Source organism: Cervus elaphus, chromosome 15 (genome assembly GCF_910594005.1).
Source record: "Cervus elaphus chromosome 15, mCerEla1.1, whole genome shotgun sequence".
NCBI classification, from domain to species: domain Eukaryota; kingdom Metazoa; phylum Chordata; class Mammalia; order Artiodactyla; family Cervidae; genus Cervus; species Cervus elaphus.
Genome location: NC_057829.1, coordinates 29,393,859 through 29,419,847, shown reverse-complemented (window position 1 = coordinate 29,419,847; position 25,989 = coordinate 29,393,859). Strand labels below are relative to the sequence as shown.

General features: G+C 51.5%; 1 protein-coding gene across 19 annotated transcripts in view; it reads left to right on the top strand.

Moving 5' to 3' along the window:
• The first annotated feature begins 10,571 nt into the window (after nt 1-10,571).
• CAMK2G (calcium/calmodulin dependent protein kinase II gamma) overlaps nt 10,572-25,989 on the top strand; it is a 55,013-nt gene continuing 39,595 nt past the window's right edge. For 8 of the 19 annotated variants that reach the window (XM_043926525.1, XM_043926523.1, XM_043926517.1 and 5 more), the window contains exons 1-3: nt 10,574-10,760; nt 12,116-12,210; nt 23,292-23,351. In XM_043926525.1, coding sequence (XP_043782460.1) covers nt 10,696-10,760; nt 12,116-12,210; nt 23,292-23,351 — 220 coding nt within the window. In that variant the 5' untranslated portion in view covers nt 10,574-10,695. Of the gene's footprint in view, nt 10,761-12,115; nt 12,211-23,291; nt 23,352-25,989 lie in introns of all 19 variants that reach the window. The other 11 variants (XM_043926532.1, XM_043926520.1, XM_043926531.1 and 8 more) reach the window with 4 other exon arrangements.

Genomic DNA, 25,989 nt, shown 5'->3' with positions numbered 1-25,989 from the left:
GCAGAAGAGCTCAATGCTTCTTGGGCTCAGGACTCAGTTAGGTGTCAGCACTGGCCTCTGAGCAACTTGTCCAACAAAAGAGCAAAGAGGAAGACTCTGAGGTTCAGGGCCCAGTGGCTATAATGGCCATCACAGGAATAACCCTGACGATAATAATATGCTATAAATGTGCTTCATAGTTTATGTTACCTTCACGGATGTGATCTCATTTAATCCTTACTGCAGTCCCAAGAGGCAGGCAGGTATAATTTGTCCCACCTTAAATATAAGGAATCTAGGATTCACCAAAGTGAAGTGACTTGCCCAAGGTCATAGTCAACAAAGTGACAATGAGTTGCCTGAATCAGTTGCAGAAGGGAGTTTGGGAACCTAGACCTGTACATCTAGAGGTCTTTATAGAGAGAGGAGAGTATAGAGAGAGAAGGGGAACCTTGGCCTTCTGTTGGTGACCCCAGGAAATGTGGGGCTTAGTGCATCAGTGGCTGAGGAATGGGCATGCCCCACATCCTGTGGGTGGTCTGGCACTATAGGGTGGTCACAACAGGCATCAGGGCAGCTTCATTGTCTCTCTTAGCTGGCGGGGGCAAAGGGTTTTTCACTCCCCTCATGCCACCCACCTGAGTCAGCTCTCTGGCATCGCCCTGGCATGTCTTGGGCCCCACGCCCAGGCAGTGAGGAGGCACTGGCAGATTGCCCCAGGGAATGCTGCTGTCTTAAGCCAGTTCCCAATTAAGACCCCCTTTCCAGAGGGCAGTCCAACAATGGTCGCTTTGGTAGCTGCAACTTATAGGCAAAGGAAGAGTCTCCCTCACCCCTGGATTTCCTGGCACAGGTGGCATTGGGAACATGCCTTAACCTGAGGGCCGCAGCCCAGGAGGGGATGTGGGGACCAAATGCATTTTACAGACTGGCTGAACCAGGCTCCTAACCAGATCCCTGCTTGGGTTTCTGGTCACATCCAAATAGCTAGGGAGGGAGTTGCTTTTGGACAGAAAAGGGGAAAGAGAGCCAAGACTCCAGCCTGAAGCTGCCTCAGCTGTTTCTGGGACTCTGACTCAGAAGCTGCTTCTCAGGAATGTTGAGCACATGGGCCTCTGAGCCCTTGTCCAGGCACTGTGGAATGAACAGCTGGGGTGAGGGGAATGTTTCACCCTTCTTCCTCTTCTCTAAGAATGCCTTTTCCAGAGAAACCTAACCATGGTGCAGAGTGAGGGCTTATCCTTAGCCTGGCCACTTTGTCCAGGAAGGAAAACTCCCCTACCACCTGAGCCCCCAGGGATCAACCCTGACAATGACTGCCTACAGCTACCAATTTGCCCTTAACAAAATGCTGCATTGCCTGGGTGTCTATCTCTACCCCTCTCTCTAGTTATCTTATCTACCCAATTCTGTTGCAACTTCCTTAATCTCATGTTTCCTGGTTAAAAAAAAAAAAAAAAATGCCCTGAACATACTATTCATCTGGTAAATATACTGATTTGCTGATAACCTGAGGACAAAGAAAAGAAAGAGGTAAAGAGAAAGCGATGAGAAAGCCAGAAGTCTGGGTCACACTCCAAAATCTAGGGAATCTACTTCCTTTCCCAGGCAAAGCTCCTAGACTGCTTGGAGAAAGGAGACCAGAAAAGCTGTGGTGATGTGCCCTGGAACTTCCTTGCCCCCAGACACCCTCAGATGTGCTAGGAGCCACTGGGAATCCTTCCACCTCAAGAGAGGACGGGGCCCTGCAGCAATTCTCCAAATACGGGCAAAGGTTCTTTTCTCTGTTTCTTGCCTTTATTTCCTTTCTCTAGATCAGGTAGATATCACATGGGTTGATCCACAGTGAACTGAAGATGCAAGGAAAACTAATCCTGGAATTTAAACCATGTCCGCAGCTTATTTTAGATTTGATGTTTAATTGTCTCCCTAGATCGTAAGAGCAGGGAGGGCAGGAACAGCGTCTGTCTTGTTCACCGAGGTAGATCTGGAGTCTGGGACACTGCATGGTACTGGGCAGGCACTCAGTAGGTCGCTCCATATACATTCCTTGATTTGGCTAATTCGGGAGCATCTGGAACTACTTGGTGCTTCTCCTGCTATCTAGCTGCCATCAGCAACTTTTTCTGCAGCTAACTCGTCCCGGGTCTGGGAATCTGATGACCTATCAGAAGAAACTGAAGCAGAGACATTGATAGGCCCTCTCTGTGGCCTTGAGGTCTAGAACAGACTTGCTGTTGGAAATGACTCCTGGGGGTGGGGTCAACTGAGCAAGCCACAGCCCTGCTGGCTCTTTAAAACCAGGCCTACCGCGGCCTCTAGTGGACAAGCAGAATCACTGCCCTTTTGGGGGCACTTCCACACCTCTCTGCCCCCAGGATCTCCAGGTTCTCCATCCTTAGATTCATGGTCAAAAGTACACAAAATGGCACCACTACCACGAAAATGGACCGTATCAGAACCATAGACCAACCATCCATGTAGTATCTGGGGGTCCAGCAGGACATTCAAGTGGGAATATCTGATGTGTGATCATCTGTAACTCAGGACTGGAATCTAAGAGCCTTGGGACCTGCTCTGGAGTCCAGAAAGCTGGACATTGGTCTCCCTGAGACTATCCCTGCCTGACCTGTAAGCATATCCTCAGCCAGACACTATTTTCATCTGGCTGGTTCCTGTTTCTCTCTTTTTCATGCCCTCCCCTCACCACACAGTCGCCCAAACATCTGCCAGGCCCTCTGTATCTCAAGGCCTGATTTGAATTCTCCTTTTTTCTCCTCAGCTCTCTGACCAGGGATTGAACCCTTGAAGCCGGGCCGTGGCAGTGAAAGCCAGAAAACTAACCATTAGGCCACCAGGGAACTCCCCACATTCTCTTCCCTGCTAGCAATGCCCTCCCATCTCCACCCCCATCTGCCAACATCCTTTCCCTTCTATCTCTTCCATTAAGTCTTTCCTGATTATTCCAACTGATCTGATTATTCCCCCTTTAAAAGTCCCACACATGCACGTGAACTTCAGTCAATTTTGACTCTTTGTGACCCAATGGAGCCCAGCAGGCTCCACTGTCAATGGGATTCTCCAGGCAAGAATACTGGAGTGGGTTGCCATGACCTCTTCCAAGGGATCTTACCCACCCAGGGATTGAACCCATGCCTCTTGCATCACCTGCCAATGCAGGTGGGGTTCTTTACCACTAGCACCACCTGGGAAGCCCCAAAGTCCCATAGTACTTTGCTTCTATCTTCTTTGCATTTACTGAGTACCTACCACATCCCAGGTGCTTTAGACATGGAGGATACCAGGATGAACATAAACACCCTACACAAAAGAGGTATAATCATACTGACAAATATGAGATCACACTTGGGACAAGTGCTTTGAAGGAGTGGTGTGTGGACTTTGGGGGGCTGTCATGATCGGGATTTTATCTGATTAAGAGGCCAGGGAAAACAACTCTGAGAAAGTGATGCCTGAGCAGAGAAATGGAGGATAGGCAGAGGAGGGGAAATGTGATTCAGGTAGCCCCTTGTACTGTGGTACTAATCTTTCATATTGTCCTTCTATTACCATGCTTATCTTCTTGTCCCCAGTGAATAAAGCTCCTTTAAGGCAGGAACTATTTCTGGCCCATCTTTTTATCCCTTATAAGAGTTAGGACTGAAGATTACCCATTCTGGGGAGATGGTTATCTAAATGGACTGAGGGGATGCTGAAACTGAAGAAGACTCTAGAGCCTTCCTGGGTACAAGAGACCCTCTGTGCCTACCCATTTCTTGTTTATAGAAAAAGCTTTAGTCTCCTAGGCCTTCCTGGAATTTCCAAGAGCAGATTAGAGCAGTTAATGATTAGAATAATCACAGGACTCCTGGTTCCTCCAGAAGAGATACAGATAACAATCCGATGCATATCTTTGACTTGTTCTGCTGAAACTATCCCCCACCCTGACCCAGGTGGAGGATGGTGACTATACCCTGACCACAAGCTCTAGACCCCAGACTGGTTGGAACCAGAAAGTTAATGAGGGAGATTCCCAAAACATCACCCTGTTACCTCACCACCAACCAAATAGAACAAAGTTGTTGAGCTGATCACACACCCTGCAACCCTCACCCCTAATGTTACCTTTAAAAACCATTTCCTGAAAGCCATCAAGAAGTTTGGGTATTCTGAGCATGAGTTGCCTGTTCTCCTTGCTTGGCATCCTGAAATATTCGCTGTAGTACCCTTCACCAAAACTCAGGGTCAGTAGATGGCTTTGTAAGAAGCAGAGTAACAACACTGGTTATTTCTGCAAGAACCCCTCTGCACACTACTCCCAGAGTCCCTAGGGTGCTGAGAGGTCATCCTGCGCTCGTCTCACCACCCTCCTTTATGGTATCCAAGGAATATCATTTCTAGCTTCAGGCCCGGATTTATGTCCATCTCTGATCAAGGGATCTTCTCACATTGAGTTGGGGTTTGGGGTCTTGTGCCTCTGTGAGTACAGAGGCAGCCTCTCCTTGTGGAAGGAGCACTAGGGCAGGCAGTTGTACCAGAAGGCGGGCTCTGACAAGGCTCCGGGTCCTAGTTTCCTCCTATTTCTCCACTTGCCCACTCTGCTCCCACCAGACCAGCCTTCTTCCCACCCCTTGAATATTTTTTCTCAGGCTATCACTGCTCTTTCTTCCCCCAGGAATGCTTTTGTCCCAGACCTTGAAGTGACTGGCTCCTTATCATCATTTAGGTCTCCCTTACTAGTCACTTTCCGAGGGCAGCCAGAGCTAAGAACTTCAGCTAAAGGAGTTCTCTAGTCCCTCCCCATTCCTGGCTCTCTGATCCACTGCTTTACTTTCTCTGTAGAATTCCAATCTAAAATGACCTCTTTCTAGTTTCATCACCTGCCCACAAGAATCTCTTCTGCTTCCCCATTGACTAGAAGAGAAAAAGTGAAAGTGTTAGTCACTCACTTGTGTCCAACTTTTTGCAACCACATGGACTGTAGCTCTCCAGGCTCTTCTGTCCATATAATTCTCCAGGCAAGAGTACTAGAGTGGGTAACCATTCCCTTCTGCAGGGGATCTTCCCAACGCAGGGACTGAACCTGGGTCTCCTGCATTGCAGGCAGATTCTTTACCATCTAAGCCACCAGGGAAACCCAGGGAAGAGGAAAGATGCTTTATAAAATGAAGAAATGAATGGATGGATCAGTGTCCCCTCTGAGTAAGTGCCTGCATTCAGGACCAGGTCTACATTGGGATAAATGTGGGTTAGGTTTAGGAATCCAATCTAGATCCTATAGGTTGGATATGAAAGTTGCTCAGTCATGTCTGACTCCTTGAACCGTCCATGGAATTCTCCAGGCCAGAATACTGGAGTGGGTAACCATTCCCTTCTCCAGGGGATCTTCCCAACCCAGGGATTGAACCTAGGTCTCCCACATTGCAGGAGGATTCTTTACCAACTGAGCCACCAGGGAAGCCCCCAGAGACTGGATGAGCACATTCAAACTGAACCCCCACGCCACCCCACATCTCTTTCTATTCACTTCCCTTCAATCACGTTATCCCAGCTCTACCAGAGTAGCTATTTGCCCTCAGGCAAGCGGCTTTCCCTTTCTGAACTTAGTTTCCTCTTCTGTAAAATGGGGCTGCTGGCCCCTACACTCACGGGACAGTGATGGGGGTTAAATCAAACAGCTCCTGTTGGGGGCTTTGTCTTCTGTGTAGCAAGCTCTCCCCCAAATGTTATGGAGAACTGTAACTTTTATTGTCTTCTCTGGCTTTTCTGTCTTTCCCTCCAAGCACCTGTGCACCTCAGGTCTGCCCACCAGGGGGCCCCACATGCCACTATTCATGCCCAAGCCATACCTGCTGATGCAGGCAGCCAGCCCCTCACCTCAGTTCCTCCCTTTTTGCTGTGATAACAACTCTGTCACCTTTCTACCAGTGCCCCCTCTTCACCCCGACTATCTCAGCCCCTTGCCCCAATACTTCATTCATTCCACAAATACCTGTTGAGCACCTACTATACACCAGGCTTTGTGCTAGGAGTTGAGGATACAAGGGAGAAAGATCTGATACCCTCTGTCCTCAAGGAGCACACAGTCCATGGGGGATAGTGGAGGGTGGAGTGGCTGAGAGGCCAAGGGAGCCCTGATCTGGACTTGCAGGATCCGAAGGCAGAATCAGACTGCCTTTCAGAACCAACCCTCTAGCTGGAAAATAGAAGGCAGTTCCTCCCTGCTGACCCCTCCGCCCCTCACTCCAATTATTTTGACTCCTCATAACTCACCTGAAACTCACTCCTACAACTCACCTGAAATTCTGAGCTCCAAGCTCAGCATCTCAGACCATAGCTATTACAAATACCTCAGTTCTTCACACCAAATGCTTTAGCCCTCACCCCAAACATTCTCAGATTTTCACCCCAAAATCTCATCCCCTATGCCCAGTAGGAATTGAGTCCCTCACTTAAAATAACCTCAGCTTCTCCACTAAGAAATATTGCAGTCATTGATTTAGTCTGTGGTTCTTAACCCTTTTTTTCAGCTCTCAGTCATAGGAGGGATGGGAAAACACTCATCAAGGTCAGTGGCTTTGTTGGGAGTAGTTCTCATTGAGGATGTGTCATATCAATTTTTCTGTTCATGGTTGTGATTTGAAGTGTCTTCCAGGGGAGAGGGGCATCCCACATCCCCTCCTAGTTTGGGGATTACTTACTTAAATGTTTTCATTTGTCTTTCTCATTGTTTCCTATGCTCATTATCACATCTTCTCGCTAGTTTCAAAAGCCTCAAAATAATAAATTTTCTCAGAGTCCTTGGAGAAAGGCAATGACCTCATCACTCCCAATTCTCCAAAGTTAGTTATAGAATCTTAGAGTTGGAGGGGACCTCAGAAGGTCCAGTGGATTTCAAACTTCTTTCAGGGACTTCTTTTAGCCAGGGACTCTTTTCTTAACAAAATCTTACATGGAACCCCAGTATATTGAGCAGCTGCTGGGGCATGACCACGTAACCCATTGCATTCTGTGGATTTAAAAACCCCTTTTAGTACAAGAGTGAAGTCTCTTCAAATTTATTTTACAATAACCCCTAACAAGCAGGTAATTATTCTTTGTTTTCAAGAATGTCATCCCTCTTGCTTTGGTCTCCTACATTGGCAGGCAGGTTCTTTACCACTAGCGCCACCTGGGAAGCCCCCTCTTGCTTTTAAATACCTCAATTTCATGCCCATCAACAGAGGATTGGTTTAAGAAGTTGGGGTATATATAGACAATGCAATATTACTCAACCTTAAAAAATAAAATGAAACATTGCCATTTGCAGCAACATAGATGGACCTAGAGATTATCATACTAAGCGAAGTCAAATACAAATATCGTATGATATCACTTACACGTGGAATCTAAAAAATAATACAAATGAATGTATTGACAAAACAGAAACAGACTCACAGACATAGAAAACAAATTTATGGTTACCAAAAGAGAAAGGAAGGGCAGAAGAGATAAATTAGGAGTATGGGATTAACAGATACAAACTAATATACATAAAATAGATAAGCAACAAGGATTTACTGCATAGCACAGGGAACTATATTTGGTATCTTGTAATAATCTATAATGGAAAATAACCAGAAAAAAATATAAAACTGAAAAAATATATATATAAAACTGAATCACTCTGCTATTTACTTGACACTCACATATCATTGTAAATCAACCATAGTTCAATAAAAAGAAACTGTCACTTTGAACTGCTCCATTTTCCTCAGCTCAAGAGTAAGTACCTTTATGGGGCAGTGGTAAAGAATCCACTTGCCAAGGCAGGAGACACAAGAGATGCGGGTTCAATCCCTGTATCAGGAAGATCCCCTGGAGAACGAAATGGCAACCCACTCCAGTATTCTTGCCTGGAAAATTCCCTGGACAGAGGACTGGCGGGCTACAATCCACGGGGTCCCAAAGAGTCAGACACGACTGAACACGTACAAACCTACCCTAAACTTGCATTCCAAAACTAGGAAGGGAAGTGTCTCTCAGTCAGGGGGCAGTCCTTGGTGTAATTTTCAGAGTCTTCAAAAGACAGATCAGCAGAATGACAGAGGGTTCACCTGGTGGGGCGCCTCTGGGGATCATCAGGAAATCCATTTCCTCTGTAATTCCCCACTCCCTGTGCTGCGGGGAGCTGAGTGCTGGAGCTGCCCAGGGGACCAACTGAATGGAACATCACAACCCCTGGACCCCGTGAGGTTGCCGTAGCTCCTGTTGCAGAGGGAGCTGGCAAGCTTGTTATTATTTGTATGTATCTTCCCTCTAATTGCCATGGGGTGGCTGGGAGTTGTGTGGGTGCTACAGCAATGGGGATCAAGGAAGGTGTGTGCCAGGGTGTGTTTGTGGGTGCACATGAAGGCATTTGTAGTCTCCAAACCGCCTCTGAGGCCACATCAGAGAGGCTGTCGAGAGCAGTGAGGGAGGGAGGGAGAAGTGAAGTAGTAGATCTCTCACCCTCTGTCGAGAACAGACCAGGTTTGTAATCCTGTTTTTCTGTTTTCCCCTGGGATGCCCTAGGGGCCTCCTTAGAAGCCCTGATCTGTGCTTGCTCTGTGAGAAGAAGTGAGATGTCCCTCCACCTTCTCACTCTGCCTTATAGTAACGAATAAAGGTTTCAGCATCTGGAGGTCAGGAACCAAGTTGCCTTGAGGGCTCAGGAAGGACACACTGATGATTAACCACCATGCAGGCCTTGTTACTGGAGCGCAGGCTAGCCTGCACGCCTGCCTTTAAGGTGGATGATTTACGGTCATCCCTGTGTGTACAATCTCACTGCCCTGCCCCACACTGGCACTTGGAACCAGGCTCTTACCCCTGTGCTTCAAGATAGGAAGTGGCCTTACTCCCCAGCGCCTTACTTCCTGTTGCCCTGGGGAGGGGTGGGGCATGATATTCAGTCACCTCACCCCTTTCCTTTGGCCCTCTGCCCTTCTCCCAGGCAATCTATTAATTCTTTTCCTCTCCTAGTCCCTTAATCACCCCTACTAGGCAGTCTGGTTCTCAAACCAGCTCCAAGGGCTGTTGGGTAAGGAAAGGAGAGGAGCCCTCCCGGAGAGATTTGCTCCACCCACCCCCTGGGGGCGGAGGTCTGGGAGGCTGGGACACCTCTCAGCCTCTCAGCTGCCTTCTCCAGGCAGGCGAGTTAGCCTGCTGACAATGGAAGCCTGACTCCCAGTGGGCGTCCTGCTGTAATCAAGACTACAGCAGCAGTTGGCTGAGCTCCGCCCGGCCCAGTGGGGGCTGGCCTCCAGACTTGGGGGGTACAGCTACCCAGGCAGGTCAGGAACCTGCCCAGCCTGTTTCTCTTCCTCCGAGACAGTTATGTGTCTCGTTCCTACCATCCTCTGACAGCGGAGATACAGAAAGAGATGGTAACTCCCTCTGCCAGCATCCCAAGGAGTCCCTTCATTCCACAAATATTTACTAAGGGTCTGAGACTGAGTAGAGAGGTGAATAAAGGCAGCCCTACCCTATTACAATTTACTTGGAAGGCAAATATTAAACAGCAAACACAGTTCTACTCAGCTACCAGCTACTATTCTGAATGCTTTATGCACTTTAGTCCATTAATACTCAAAACTGTGAGGTAGTTAGTTACTATTATTCTTCCCTGTTTTCAGATAAGGTAACTGAAGCACAGATAGACTAATTGACTTGCCCAATGTCACAAAGCTGGTCAGTGAGTCGTCCAGAAACCCAAGTCAAGCAGTCTAACCCGAGTTCACACTTAAGACAGCCATGCTCTTGTCTGCTGCCTCTCATACCAGTAAACACATCATCATACAATGTGATGAGCCATAAATAAAAACAAAGGGTGCCTGAAGGAAAATGGGGTTATTTTCTTCTTGCTTCCACTTGCTCTTCTAGCCCACACTGCACTAAGCCTTTTCTAAGTGGTTCCCACTTCATCCCTTTCTTTGCTGGCCAGAGACAGAACATTCTTTCATCTCTAAGGCTGGAGAGCAGGAAGGCAAAGTTCCACCTGCATCTTTCGCCCTGGCCTGGTCTCCCTGAACAAACCGTGCCTGAAGGATTTTATCTAATAATGGCCCTGACGCTTACACAAGTCTAGACTGTCAGCTTCCCGAGGGAAGGATGCTGAAAGCTGGCTCTGCACAGGTTGGGGGCGTCTCCCAAGTGTTCAGAATGACACGGGCGTTTTTGACCTTGGTCCTCTCTCGTCGTGTGAGCCGGACTCGGGGCTTAGGACACGAGTGTGGAGCTCCGCCAGAGAACTCGGTGGTCCAGACCCCTACACATTCCCAACACATGCATACTTGCACTCACATCCTGAGCACTTGTAGGGTCTGCCCTGGGACAAGCCCACAGGTCAGGAACCTTCTAGCCCCCTCCGGGTGGCAGGGGTCTGAGACCCCCCGCCCCCCCTTTCGCTCCCCGGCGCCTCAGTCCAGCCCCAGCGGCTCCCCGGGCGGGGCGGGGCCGGCGGCGGGAGGCCCCTCCCCCGGGGCGGTCCGGGGGCCGGGCGGGGGGCCGGCGGGGCTGGGGGCGGGGCGGGCGGGCGGCGCGGGGGTGTCCCTCCCTCCCTCGCTCTCCCCGGTAAAGTCTCGCGGTGCTGCCGGGCTCAGCCCCGTCTCCTCCTCTTGCTCCCTCGGCCGGGCGGCGGTGACTGTGCACCGACGTCGGCGCGGGCTGCACCGCCGCGTCCGCCCGCCCGCCAGCATGGCCACCACCGCCACCTGCACCCGCTTCACCGACGACTACCAGCTCTTCGAGGAGCTCGGCAAGTACGGCTCGTCCGCCACCAGCCGGGCCCCCCACACCCTGCCCCTGCCGCCCGGGCGCTATGCGGCTCCTCGCCCCGCCCCCCGGCCCTGCACCGGCCGCTGCAGCGCCCCCTCGGCCCGCCCCACCCCCAGCCTTTCCCGCCAGCCGCCTCCCGGGGCCCCCTCGCCCCCAGCTCCCTGCCCCGCAGCCCCCTCCGCGCCCTGCAGCAGCTGCCCGGACTGCTGCACCCCGCGCTGCCGCGGGGACTGCAGCCCCCGGAGCGCTCCTGGGCGCCCTCCAGCCCCGCCCCTTCCGCACCCTTCAGGCGCCCCCCCGAATCCCAGCCCCGCCTGTGTGCTGCCCCCTCCCCACTCTGTTCAAGAGCTCACTCAGCACCCTGTCCCACGTCCCACGCGCCTGAGACTCAGGACCCTCCCCGGCCCTGCAGCTCCAAGCCTGCTGCGGTGCCCGGGTGTGGGGGATGTTTGGTACCCGGCCCCGCCCCCGGCTAGTGCCGCTTCCAGGATGCCAGCCCCGCTGCTGGGCAGTGCTGCGGCACCCCCGTCCCCTCCCCCCTTCCCTGCAGTGGTCCCGGGAGCCGCGCGCCGCAGCCGCAGCATCCCCCTCCCCTCCGCACTGAGCTGGCCGCTGCACCAGCCCCGGCCCCCCACCCCCACCCGCGGCGCCGAGCCCGGCCGCTGCAGCCCCCGCCCAGCCCGCCCCCCTAGATGTTTCCAGGGCTGGAGCGTGCGAGCTCTCATTGAGGGGTGGGGGACGTGTAGAGGGAAATATCATGGGGAAGGGGAGTTGTTGATGTCTGAGATCCACAACTGGATCCTCTCTTTCCCCGTTGTCAGTTGAGCTAGGATGCAGTGGGATGAAGCCGGCTGGGGGGATTTGAGTCTCACTTTCCTCCCCATGGTTGAGGGAGACATGTATTAGAAAGACATACCCTCTTTCTAATCTCTCCTTCCCCTACGCCAACTCTTCCTGCTGAGAAAAGGGCAGGGTCTCTTCCCTTCTCGGGTCTTCTTGGCTGGGACTGCAGGGCTGCCTGTGAGATGCAGCAGGTGTGTGTTTTAAGCATCTCCCACCAGCTCTTGACGCACAGCCTGAGGTTAGGGCTGTTGCTTTACCCAGAACTAGATGTGGGCGTGGGAGTAGGGTGGTCCTCCACCCACATCTGTTGAGCGTCCTGCAGAGGCCACATCCTCTGCCCTAGGTTGGATGGTAATAGTCACAACACTGGTGTGTGTGTGTGTGTGATTTTGACTAAAGGTCTGGTGATGGGAGCATCGCTGTGCTCAGACCTGAAGTGTGTTTGTGTCGCTCTGCTCTGCTCCGTGTCCCAGTTCTTTCCCCCTTCTCCCTCCAGGGGTGCTTTCTCTGTGGTCCGCAGGTGTGTGAAGAAAACGTCCACGCAAGAGTATGCAGCAAAAATCATCAATACCAAGAAGTTATCTGCTCGGGGTGAGTATTCCCCATCTCAGTCTCTCCCTGGGGTGCCTCCAAGGGCTATGGGTTCTTCTGAAGAAGAACCAGCAGTTGGGGCTTGTGGCTTTAGTTCTTGGAGAAGAGTTGGAATTTCAGGGTGGGTGACCTTTGAAGCTAGGCAGAGAATTATACAGGGAACAGAGAGAAAAGAATAAAGATGTAAGAGATGTTGATTGCTGCTAGGAGGAGTGGTCCCTGAAGGCTCAAGGGAGTTTGGTTTTTATGGAGGGGGAGGATATCCGGAGTGGTGGGTGGCTAGCTCTTCGTTTGGGGCATTTGGAATCTCTGTGTTTGGGGCCATGGAAGCCACTCCAGGCTTGCACTAGTGCCTGTGCCCCGGTGGTGACTTAAGATGGAAATGCAGTAAGTGAACAGCTCTGAGAAACCCAGCCTCCCCCTGCCCACCAGGCGGCAGAACAGACTCCCAAGGGAAGGGAATCTGTAAACATCAAGGGAGGCTGCTACTGGCGAGGGCTTCTCGGGAACAAATCCTGCCAGATGAACTTGATTGCTTTTTTGATCAAATTACAAAGTTGGTTGTGCAGCAGCAGATGCAGTCTGTCCTGGGTGGAGGGTGATGCCTCATGGTCTGGAAATCTCAATGGCCTGGTCTGAATACGAGCAGCTGGGCCTCCAGATCTGAAGATGGTGAAGGCCCAGGCCTGAGAGCCTAACTTGTGAAATGCTCCCCAGTACCTGGGGCTGGGAAGGGTCAGGCCCTGTGCCTCACACCTTGAACCTTCTCTCCCTACACCTTGTGCTGGGTGCTTGCCAAAAGTCAACTCATCTGATAGGTATAGAGCCAGCAATGTGAAGTCCTCTTCATAGGTGTGGCAAGTAGGGAGGTATGTGGATGGGGCAGGTCATCCGAGAGCTGCAAGGTGTAGCCCTGGGACAGAGGTTATAAGACTCAGAAAAGAGTTAAAATTAAGACCGGGCAATAGGATGCCCTGGAGAAGATGCGGGCCGTGACTAGGAATGACCTGGGCGTCTCTGGACCAAGAGATGTAATACATGTCTCTAAGCATTGGAGAAGCTATAAACTGACAGTGGGCTTGTCAGTTATTCTGGGACCTGTTTAGCAGCGCTGTGTCTGCCTCCTGGCTGGGAGGACAGCTCTCCATCCCTACAAGCAGGGGTTGACTCGCTGTCTTCCTTCCAGCCCCTGTCTCTTGCTGTTACTCTACATTGGCTATTAAGTTGACTTATTTGTTTGTTTTCTTTCTCTCTGGGTACCTTGAGTCAGAAGCGATCGTTGTCATAGAGATATGTGGGCAGTCAGATGCCCTCCTCCTTTGGGGAGGGGGGACAGTGCAGTGGGTTGGGCTCTTTGGCAGACATGCTCTGGCCAAGGATGCAGGGTGCAGGCAGGGATGACGGTTTGAGAATGGATACCTCTCCGTGCCCACACAGCATAGCCCGTGTGCATCAGTAACAGGGCTGGTGTCTGGTGTCTCCGGTTAATGATGCAATGCTTTGCTTTCCCGGTCTCACCGCTGTCCTCTGACCCAGGGATGAGGGTGGGAGAGACAGCTGCGAGCTGAACTCTAGGGTGAGGAGAGCTGGTGTGGTGACTTTGTGGACTTGCCTGCCTTAGGCTATCTTTTTCTATTCCTTCCCTACCTACCTGAACTTCCCTAACCTGTGCGGTCAGGTCCCTTTCCAGGCTTCACCTTCTTTCAACCTTGTCCCATCTCTCCCAGCTGATATCTTTTTTCCCTGCCCAAACTGGATGAGATTTTATTTCCCTTTGATTTTTTTTCTTCAAGAAGATTCTTGTGTAAGATCATATGCTTCAGGCAGCAGCTCCCCTTCTCAAGATGGTTATGCCAAAACTGGGGCTCTGTTGTGAGGCCTGTGTGCCAGGTTAACTTTGGGACAGAGGCCTGGTCCTGGCTGGTAGGTACAGATGCCAACAAGAGAGGTCAGGGATATGTAAGTGCCAATAATGTTTGGAGATTGAGAGTGGGAGGCTGTTGTCTTGGAGATGGAGGGAGTCGTCCGGGGGTTGCACTGTAGGTGTGGGTGTAGGGGATTTGAGCTCCCAGGGAGGGTTGGGCCAGGTTGCCCACTAGGCTAGTGCCCGTGGGGTTAGTGAATGAAGGCCGTGGCGTTCCTGAAGCCTCTCAGTTTACGCTGTATATTTTATAAAGGTGCAGCGGCTGGGGCTGGGTTTCACTCATCGCTGTCTGTCTGTCTAGGGCTCCACAGGTGTTGGATTTCTGTGCCTGGGAATGTGGTGGGCCCACCAGGGTCATCCATGAAGGTCTGAAGGGGGTTTGCTGAGTCTCTCTGCCTGTTCCTTTCTCGTCTGTGATTCTCTGTGCTGCAGAATCAAAGAGAGAGTGTCAGGCTGCTTCTCCTTGCCACCCGTGGTGAGGTGGCCCAGGAGGCATGGGGAGAGATCACCTGGTCTTCTGGGGGGTCAGCTCTGGACAGGAATCCTTTTGCTCTGTTGTTTCTTGTCCTGGTGGCCTCAGGGGCCCATGATGGTGGCTGTGCGGCAACGTAGAGAGCTAAGGCGGCTGAGTGTTGAGCACTGTCTTGGTCTGCGGGTCTGTCTGCGTAAAGTCACTGAAAGTCACATAATGTCACTCCATTTGCTTTGGAACAGCAATAGGTGTGGAGTTGAGGCTCTTAAGGGAGCCCGTGATTCCAAGCTTAGCTCTCAGCTAGGCTGAAGGAGGCATTTAAAATAGGCTTGGATGCAGAGCTAGTGGGCCAGGTGATGGCAATGATAAGTCGTTATTTTAAGATTTAAGAGCACCCCCTCCCCCAGGAGCCTGAGCCCTTATGTCTTCTTTTATTTTTAAATCTTCAGATTCCCTTCTTATCTTTATTCATATGCATATAGATTTTCACCTCGTAGAACATAACATTTCATATCCCACTCTCTTGCTTGTATCCAAACCATTTCCCATATTGCTACAGTTGAAGGGCAAATGGTCCTTTCTTTTTTCTACGTTTTCTACGTAGTTTAGGATTTATCCTTGGAGCAGTTTACATCATAAGAATTTTCTCTATTTGGACCATTTATCTGAATTCCAGTTGCTTTCACTGGGAAGGGAGCTTAGCCTTACTAAGAGGTGCTATGGGAAACAATATTATGAAATCTGTTAACAGCATTTGCCTTGTTTGTTTATTTAATCTGTATACCCCATGTGAAGAAATTTCTATTGAAGTTAAATGTAAGCAAAAGCCTTCCCCTTCCCCAGGACCTGGGAGGTAAGGATAGGAATCATATCTGTTTCTTTACATATATGATTGATACGTAGTGATACAGGGGCCTGATACATATTGATAGAACAAAGTGCCTGATACATACTGTGCCTCCGGTACAGGTTGAATGAATGGACTGTGTAACCAGCCAGGTTGCCTTTTGGCTTTGGCTCTCAGGAAGCTCATAGCCAAGTTGCTGGAACCCTTGTATCCTGGTACTGGCTTGGATTCTCTCTTTCTGATCCGTGGACCAGCCTGTAGTCCTGACACAACTGTAGGAGAGAACAGATGAAGTTAAAGACTTGTGCTTGGGGAATAAGACAGGTGGGAGATATAGGAAGATATTGCAGCTTATCATCTTCCTTCCCTGTCATAAACAGCCTTTTAGGGCAATGTCAGGACTTCCTCTAAGCAGCAGTTTTCAATTTTACTGTGCAAGAGGATCACTGTGAAGACTGGTTAAGAATGCAGATTCCTGGGCTCTATCCAGAGATTCTGCTTCGGGAGGTCTGGGGTGGAGCCTCAGAATCTACCCTTTTAACAAGTGCCTTAGTGAATTTCATGCAGGTGGGCCCTGAGCCACACTTTAAGAAATGCCGTCTAAAAAGCGACAGCCATGACAGTTGCTCTTGCCATACTCTTTGATATTTATCAGACACACCTTGGCCCAGCCTTCTCCAGGTGGTGTCTCTGCCACTCTGTGACCATCTGTGCACATGGATTGTTCTGCGATTAGGGGCCTCTTCTGAGCCCCCAGATTGGGGTGTCAGTTCGCGTCCAAGGCTGTGGCAAGCTGAGAGGCTGTAATTGTGGCATGTTGGCCACTAGAAGGGCAAAGGCTGTGCCTTTCTTGGTCCAGCTGGCCCTGGGACTGAAATAGGATCCCCCTGGGTGGTGCCAGCTGAAAGTCTCCACCCCCTTAGCGTTGGCCTGAGTAGCCCCCATGACATTTGTGTCCCCTGTGGTATCTCCAAGTGAGACTTTCCTGTTAAGGATGAAGAGAGCGGAGGGTGATGCAGCAGGGAGGGAGGGGAAGGAGGAAGAGAGATCTATACAGCACTGGAACACCGGGACTCTGGGACTTGAAGCATTTAAAGAGGTTAGATCCAAAATGGTGCTTTCCTCCTGAGGATAAAACAGACTGATTTCTGTTGACAGAGAAGTGAGCATCCTGTATAGAGGTGACTGAGCTCCTCTGACTCTCCCTGCTGGATGAGGAAACAGCCTGGAGGCCCCTTCTTTGTGCTAAGGGTCAGTTTCATCATCCAGCCATGCTGTGAGCTGTGTGATTTAGCTCCTACAACACTGGCCTGCCGTCCTGCCCACCTGCCCCTTCCCAGAGTGATTTTGGGTGCTAGCATCATAGGGTGGTGATGCAGGTGGGAAGGGGCCCCATCCTATAGGAGAAGCCCCTGCTTGCTTCTTGCTGCTTGCTCTGGGCCCTTGTCAAGAGCTGGGCTCCAAGCTTCGAGGCTGTGGTGAAACCCTAGAGGTGAGTGGCTGACCCCATTCTCTGCCGAGGCTGGAGGCAGAGAAGGGGTGGAGTGGGTGTGACCAGCTCCTGCCCCATCTCTGAGTGTGCTGCTCTCTGTACAGCCTTGGCAGGCTGACAAGGGCCTGATCCCATGGGTGCCAAATGGGTGTTGACAGGAAGAGATGGGCACTTTGCACCTTTCGAGTGCCTCTCGGCAGAAGCCCTCTGTCTTCTGTCCACGGGCCATACAGATCTCCCTTACGGCAGGTGGGGAAACCAAGACGCAAAAGACTGGTTCGTTTTGAGCTGTAGGCATGCCAGTGATATTGCCAGTGCTCAGATCCCAGCATCTTTAAGCAGTGTGGTCATCATTTACCCTTTAGCTCTTCCCTTTAAAATACAGATTCTGGATATTTTGTTTCTGTGCTAAATCCTGAGAGATCACCTCCACGCCTCTCCATCTAGACCCAGAGCTTGGAGCCCAGAGGAGCAGATCCCTCCCTTCCCCTGACTAGGTCTCACTGTCGTCTGAACATACCTCTGTGGGTAGAGACCGCGCTATGGTAGGGATGTTTCCAGCCACTTCCCCCCCAAACACCACCTCTACTTCCTGGGCCCTATCAGCAGCAGCAGCTTCCCATCTGCTCCCCTCTTCTCTCCTCCCTCTCTTTCCCCTCCCCCAGCTTGCTGCTGCCCTGGGAGGAGCTATTTTTAGGGGCTGCTTCCTGGGATGTTTTACTTGGGGCTGGTTACCATGAAGGAAATGTCACCAAAACAGTGGGCAAAGGCTGCAGGCACCCAGAGCCCTGCTGGGGGCATGGAGAGCTCAGTGGCTGACCCTGTTCTGGCCTTGAGAGTGTCCAGAGGCAGAGCCTTGCCTTCTTGGGGCTTGCTAGTGACCCCATGGGGATTTTCTCTGTCCAAGCTGGTTTGGGAAGACTTTCACTATGGGCCTCTTCTTGGAGCCTCTCTCCTTGTCCTCCTTAGTTAAAGCTTCTCTTGTCTTAAGATCCAAAGACCAGAGTAAGGCTCAGGTCTTCACATCACCCAGTTAAAACTGCTTGAGTTAGGGCTGAAGAGAAGGAAAGGACACCAGTTCAAAGGCCAGAGCCTTGGGGGTTCATGTGGGGACTTTTCAGGCCCCATTGTGCTGTATTCACAGCCCTCAGCTAGTCCCCAGGTGTTTGGATATGAAGGAATTAGAAGCTGTGGCCCCCGCTCTTATGTGATACACACTTTTGTTCTTAATTGGGGACTTTGCACCTTTAGAGTGAGATTCAAAGAGGAAGGGCTGTGGCATCACAATGTCAGGGTGAGGTCAATGGGATTGTAGTTTGGGATTCCCAAGGCCAGGGGCTGTTTATAAGCAGCTGGGGAATGTGGATTATGACACCAAATCCATGCACTGCCCTTGTTTCTACTCCTCTCTGAGCGATGCCTCAGAGGGCCAGGAGGGGGACAGCAAGAGACGCCCACACAGCATCTGAACTAGGTGGGCTGTGGGAAGCTTTTCCTGACCCACGTTGGGACCACAGGCACAGACCTTCGAAATAACTCCGAAAAGTCAAGGATGGCATTGAGATCAGAACTTGGGGAGGGTCCCCATTGCCAGAGCAGGGCTCTGTGTCTTTTCCCACTTACACTGGGCTGTATGTTTAGATGTCAGCAGGATCTTGGTTGAAGTCTGTGTTAGCATTCGTGGTTTTAGAGACATCACTGAATCAGCCGGTGTGTCTCTGCAGGGCTGTGGAGAACCTGGCTGGCTCTCCCTGCGCTTCATCCTGCTGGGGCAGGAAAGTGAGTTTGGAGTAGGCATCATCCCTCGGGGTGCTAGGGGAGAGGTCTTTCGAGGTCTCCTCGCCGTCTGCTTCCTCTGCTCTGCATCTGGTCCCTGCTTTGCTGCCCTTCTCGTCAAGGGTGTTCAGCCTTTGTGGTGCCCTGACCCAAGTCTTAAGCTCCTGTGCAGAAGGCGGGGGAGGCAAGGGATCCTTGCGTCCAGGGCCTGGCCGTGACCTGAGAGTGCCGTGACCTATCAGGAAGCCCTGAAGTGGGATCTTGATAACGGCCGCTTCTGCTTTCTGCTCCTGCTACCACCTCTGCTCTTGAGGGGGAAATCCTTGCAGAGGGCTGTGGTTGGAGCTGGGCTGAAGGCCGGCAGGGGTGGGTCTCTCCATGGCAGTAGCACACAGGCAGGCAGGAAGTGGCCCTGTGCAAAAGCGGGAAGTGGCTGTTGTCAAACAGGAAGGGGGGGCTGGGCCGTGTGAGGGGGTGGGGACGAGCCCGGTCGAAAAGGTGGGTGGGAAGAGGGTCAGCCTTGAAGAAGGTCTGGGCTGTTCTCTAGGAACACAGCTCAGCGGTCACTGGAAGGAGGGGTGTCTCAAGGGAGAAGGCCGCCTTCGTGACGGGAACACTGGTTGACGTGTTATGTTAGCACCTTGGGATGTCAAGCCAGGGCCTGGACCTACCACTGTGAACCAGGCCAGGTCAGTGGCCTTAGCCTTTCGGGACCTGGGGATGCTGAGTCTCGGACTTCCCTGGTAGCTCAGTTGATAAAGAATCCGCCTACAATGTGGGAGACCTGGATTTGATCCCTGCATTGGGAACATCCCCTGGTAGAGGACATAGTAACCCACTCCAGTATTCTTGCCTGGAGAAACCCCGTGGACAGAGGAGCCTGGTGGGCTGCAGTCCATGGGGTCAAAAAGAGTCAGACACAACTGAGTGACTAAGCACAGCACAGCATGCTGAGTTTATAGGGCAAACCCTGCAGCTGGAAAAGATGCTCTGCAAACCTGACTTGTTCCTGAAACATTGCCGCTGCTTGGACAGAGCCTGTGCTTCTTCCCAGACACACAGTGGGCAACAGGACAGGAAGTGAGGGGGAAAGGGACGGGAGACAGCAGCTGCAGAGGTTGGGGTGCTGGTCGCTGAGCAAGGATCCTCGTGAGGCGGCAGGGAGAGCGTGGTAGGCAGAAACCACACGGCTCATTGAGCAGAGTTTCAGGATGGCAGAGCGCCACAGCCCGTAAGGCTAGGGCCGAGGACTACCAGGGCTCCCACAGACAGTGGCTTTAACTGGGCTGTCCTCTCTCGGAGGTTACCCCGCTGGTAACCTTCCCCTGCAGGCTGCAGACACCAGTGGGCCCCACCCAAATGGGAGGCTGTGATAGAGCCAGGTCAAGGGCTTGGTTAGTGTTCCAAGACCCCATGACTGCCCAGACTGATGGAGAGTGGGTCCAAGTCTCTCATGTCTCTGGTGATGGCCGTGGGCACAAGCCCAGCCTGGGAGACCTCATCTGTCTTACTGCTGGATCCTTGGAAAGGAGGCTCTCCCTGAGTGCCAGGCACTGTGCAGAGCATTTACCCAAATACATCATTTAAGCCACAGATATCCCTGCCTTCATTTTAGAAGTGAGGAAACTTTTTCCCAAGCTATGTACCTGGCTCACTCTGTCACCTCCCTTCTATCACATGTCACCTCCATGCCGAGGCTGTCCTTGACCATGCGGTTTAAGTGTGCACTCTCCCCCTCCCCTGCTTTATTTTTCTTTATTGCACTTGCCGTGACATCTAACATGCCATCCAGTTCTTACGGTCTGTCCCCCGACCAAGCTCCACTAGGATATCAGCTTGATGAGGGTAGGGACTGTTGTCTGTTCTGTTCACTGCTGCATCCCCAGCATCTGGAACAGCACCTGTTGCATAGTAGGCCTCAGTAAGTATTTTCTGAATGAATAAATGAGACTCAGATGGGTTTGGGACTCACAGCTCTAAGACTCCATCTGGGGCTGTGTGACTCAAAACCAGTGGGTTAATGGCCAGACTCCATGGCTGAGGGTCAGAGCAAGGACCACAGCACAGCCTGGGGTTCAGAGAAGACTTGTGCAGGATGTGGTACTCAGCTCCGTGGAGTTAGGGTCAAACTGCGTGACTATCTAGGACCCTCTGGACCCTGGGCAGCTCCTTCGAGGAGCTGGGAGTGTGACTGTCTCTTCTCTTCCCACTCTGAGTCACTGATAAAGCCAGAGCTCCCTTATTTTTAGTGCCGTTGCTGTTGTGGAACTGTAACCATTAGCCAGTAAGAGACTTAAGGGAGGAGATAAACATTAATCTTCTGGGCCTTCCCCTCAGCTGCCACCTCCGCATCACAGGATACTGCTCCCCTGCACCTGGCTGGGCAGCCGAGCCCGAGAGTTGCGGGTTGGAGGGTGTGAGGTGAGTGGTGAGAGAGAGGGCCGGGGGGTCCTCAGCTTCAGTGTGCCTTGCTTGGTATCACCATCCCACGACCAGGCGTGGGGAGGAAGGTGGGGTCGCCCTGGCATCCCCCAGTCAGGTCTGGAAGAAGCAAGCCCCCCCTGTCCCCAGGCAAGGCTAGTGCTGCTTCCTCAACTGCACTGCCTTCTGGAGGTCCCGGCCCCGAGGGGTCGCAGGCAGTGTGGGATTACCTGGGGCTTTCCTGGCTGCATCCTGGTCAGTCATCATACCGAACTCGAGGATGGGACGGAAGGCCTGACCCAGATCTGTGGGCAGCTGGGATAGATTAGCTGGGCAGCAGGAACTAATCTCTGCCTGTCCCTACCTCCTTCTTCCACAGAGCAGAGCCATCCCTAGACGGAACGTTTAGGACAGAGCTGAGGGTGCTTGGTGAGACAGTAATATGAGCTCCTTCTTGTCTGTACATTATCTCAGGCAGGCCTGGGTTTGAATTCGCACTTCTCTCCCATTCCCGCTGTAGGACCTTGGGTGACTTACTTAACCTCTCTGGGCCTGTTTTATCATCTGTGAAATGCGGACAGTCAGTACACCTGCCTAGTAGGATGGTTGTGAGGGTCATGGGAGGCTTTACAGAGGCTCTTTGCTGTTTAGGTAGAGGTGGGGTGGGCACCAGCCCCTACTAAGGGATGCAGGAATCGCTTGGCAGGTATGGAAGGGACGGTGCCTGCCTGGACCTGTAGGAGTTGGGGTGAACTGGACTGTGCCCCTAAAGCCTGGAGTCTTGACTTGATGCTTTCATTTTTCCTGATCCTGTCATCTTAGCATAGCAATGGAGAAAGAGGGCTCTGGGCTCAGACCACCTGCATCTGGTGCCTGTTGGTGTGACCTTGGGCAGGTTACTTGAAGCTTTTAAGCCTCAGTTTCCTCCTTTGCAATGTAACTGAGCTAATCAGGTCCTCTGTTTCACTGGGTTTCTGTGAGGATGAAATAAGACTGTCTGTGCCTCTGCCCAGCGTATAGTAAATACTTAATAAAGAATTAGTTTTTACTAGTACTATCAATGTTATTGATAAACCATTATTAAGCCTCTGATATGGAAGGAACTCTAGAAAGCATCACACAGAGAGGTGCCACTCTGAAGAGTTTGTGACCGAAAGATAAGTGATTTATATGTGTGATGTGAGAATTTATAAGAGGTGCTGTGGGAGACAGGGCTGGGTCATGGGGAGAGAAGTCACAGTCTACTGGGAGGAACAGGGAAGACTTTGTGAAGGAGGTGGCTTTGGTGGAGTTCAGCAAGTAGAGATGGGGGGTAGAGTGGCTGGGGCTTCTAGGCTACCTTGTTTTAAGCAGTAGCAGCCCCTCTTTCTGCCGCCTGGAGCTCTGCCTTCCTCTGGAAGGAATCAACTACCACATCTTGCTTAGATTTGTGGGCTCTTGGATTCTGGTCATTTCACCAAAGCAGCGTAACCCCAGAACCTGCGTGGCAATAGGCCAGAGCTCCCAGCAGTGGGCAGCCAAGCGGGTCCTGGGGAGAAGTAGGATTTCTGCAAAATGGGCATCATAATACTACCAACCTCCAAGAGTTGTTTTGAGACTAAATTAAAAGATGTGTTTGCCTGGTGTAGAAGTAAGCACTCCATAAACATTTGCTTTTTTTTTTTTTCAAATTATCATCAGTCTCCATTGTCAGCATGATTGTGTTTCAGGATTGCCATGAAGACTGCATTAGAGAGTATATGCAAAACTCCTAACACGTTGTATGTTCGTGTAGTAGGTGTTCAATAAAACTTAGCCATTATTATTAGTATTTTCAACAAGGAAGAGATTCTGGACACCCTGGCCCAGTGAAATCCCTGCTGTGGTGGAAAGAGCACCAGAGTTTTAGTTTAAGACTTGGATTCAAATCCTGGCTCTGCCACTCACTAGCTTGGGAAGCTTTCCTAAGACACTGCTTCATGGGAAAATACCTGTCATTAATACCTGTCTTCAGAATTGATGTGACCTGCTCTGTTAATTCAGCAAATTGTTTAAAAAACAAAGGGGGGGGGCATAGTAGGTGCCTAAGAATTGAAGGCATATGAATAGGCAAGTGGCCACAGATAGAGTGGATGTCTGATAACTTTTGTTTTCTCTCTTCCACTTTTAGATCACCAGAAACTAGAACGTGAGGCCCGGATATGCCGACTTCTGAAACATCCAAACATTGGTAAGTGCCCTTATATAGAGCATGTCTTGGGCATTTTGTAGAAGGTGGAGAGAACAGAGATCCACTGTTTTTGTGTGGGGAGCCACTTCTGTCCCTGGGCGTCTGCCTGGTGTCTTTTTTTACCCAGGCAGGATCGCAGCTCAGAATTCTGGGGTGTTCTAGTTTAGAGACCTGAATGTCTCTCTTCCTGTGTGCCATCTCAGGGCTGGGAGTGAGGTATCAGAATATGTTTCAGGCTCCCTTTCTTCCCCTCTCCTTCCGTCTTTGGGCTGAGGTCCAGGTCTTTGGCATGTGAGGCTCGGGGCGAGTAGCCTGCCAGCATCCCTCACCAGGGGCCTTCCACGGCCGTCATAAAAGGGTCCACACTTTGTTTCTGGACTTGAAAGAGTTTTGTTCCTTGTTGCGGTATCATGCGCACTCTGGGGGTTTCCATGGTGCTCCCGTTTGTATTCCCCGGAGCCAGGAAAGCAAGCTGCCCACCCGCCTGGCTTCCCTGAAGAAGGGGTGGTAGGAGCCACTCGGCCGGAGAAGGAGAAAAAATTAAGAGGATTTCTCCCTGCTCCCACCCTGACTCGGGGGACAAGAGCACATTGTTGGTTGTTCTAAAGCCTGAGGAGGTTTGCCTGCCACAACCCACTCTGGCTCAGTTTTACATTGTTCAGCTGAAGTAGTCTTTGCCAAAAGCGTTGGCCCCGATTTGATGCTTCTCTCGGAGGGGACAGGAACTGGGCTGGCTTCAGCGTCTGAGCAGAAACCCCAGGCTTGACTTGAGGTAGAAAAGCAGGGAACATCTCCTAGGTTTTCCCTGAAAGCTCCAGTTACCACAAAGGACAGTGAGTTTCTGTGCTCCTCAGGCACGGCCTAAATATTAGGGGTGCTCCAGGGGCTGCCCACGCTGCTGGGCTGGTGGCTGGCACTGAGGTGACTTGCTGAAGTTCAGTGCTCCCCCCTGAGCTACTCAGCCTCCAGCTTCACAGACCCAGGACTGGGATTTTCACCGTGAGCTCTGACACGGGAGAGTGGGGTCGTACTCCAGCCCGAGGGGAAGGGAGCTTTGAGGTAACCAGAACTGAGGCCGTGCACGGCTTTGTAGATGACAATCAGCAGCTTGGCTTACACGCGACAGAGATTGGCGTAACTGGTGCTCAGTTCTGCCTGGTGCAGTCTTCCACGAAGCCGGCACCTCTCAGCCCACGAGTCCCGGGCTGGGAACCCCTGCGCTCTCTGAAGTTCAACCCTCACCTGAAAACGGCATGTTGGGGACCAATTGTCACCTTGGGTAGGAGAGAAACGACGAGAGGAACAGCTAAAGCAGCAGTCACCAACTCAGGCATGTTTTGTTTGGCCGGCTTAGTGGTTTAAAAATATTTTTATTATTTGCCAGTATTTTAAAATGAGATTTCACATTTTGAAAAAAAAAAAAATCTATTTCCCAATCTTTCACATCAGAAGATTTGGCTTTGCCGAGCCCACATCCATGCATGGCCAGAATCAGCTGGACCTGGGCAGTGACTGCCCCCTTAGCCTGCTGGCCATTGTCTGTGCTGTTAACTTTCTACTGCTTACCTGGTACCTCTAGGCTTTATGAGCTTGTCACTCTGAGCTAGCAGTGCCAGAACAGGAGAAAAAAAGCGGGTGGGTGACTAAAGCCATCCACAAGCACAGAAGCGTTTTGGTGTTCCAGTCCCAGGTCTCAGGGTCTGAGGACAACAACTTCCTTTCCTTACGCCCCAAGTGAACAACTCACAGAGCAATGATGAACTGCCCGCCCTGGAGGGAGGGGAGAACAAAGGGTGGGGTCGATGGTGCAAGAGGTGGAACCATGTCCTTCTTACCTGCAACATGGGCGTGGTTGACCACAGAAGGGTCAGGGTAGGGTAAAGACAATTGAGAATCAACCCGGAAGTACAGAACTGGAATTCTAGCTGGAAAACACTCCAGCCTTCTTTTTCTGTGCTTTCAAAAATTAGATATATACTTTTGAACCTTTTAGACTTGACTTGGTTTGGTAGCCCTTTTTTCTTTAACCACCAGTCCCCAGTGCAGAATCAAGGCAGATGGAGGGACTGTCTCCCCCAGCCATCTGCTCTGTTAGGGAGACAGCAGGACCCAGGGAAGGCCAGGCAAGGCCCTCTCCCTTTGTCAGCATCTCATTGCCTGGAACTGTGCTTCCATTTCATGATTGCTCCCAGACCCTAGGGGCATTGGTCTGAGGCCCTGTTTTGGGGTCAAGGGAAGGGAGAGGAAAGGATGAGTAGTCAGGACCATGTCCTGGGAGAACGATCTGGCCAGGCTGTCCATCCTGTGGGAACCAGGACTCCTAGAGATGAGGGGGAGCTGTGGGTCCAGGAGATGGGGGTTGCCATGGATCTTGACCTGGCTTGTGGCAGAAGAGGAGCCCGTTTTGTCCCCTTAATTCACTATTCCTCTTCTCTCTCCACTGCTCCATCCTTCAGAGCGGTGGCCCTTTTGGCTTTAGCTTCTAACTCCATCGTACAGGGATACCAGTGGACCAGCCCAAGAGTGGTGCAGAGTTGAGGAAGCAGAGAGCACGTGGTCCACCCCTGATCATTGTCAGACTCACCGGCACTTGCATTCCAAAGGGTATTTGGTACAAGGAGCCAGGCACCCCCAGTTT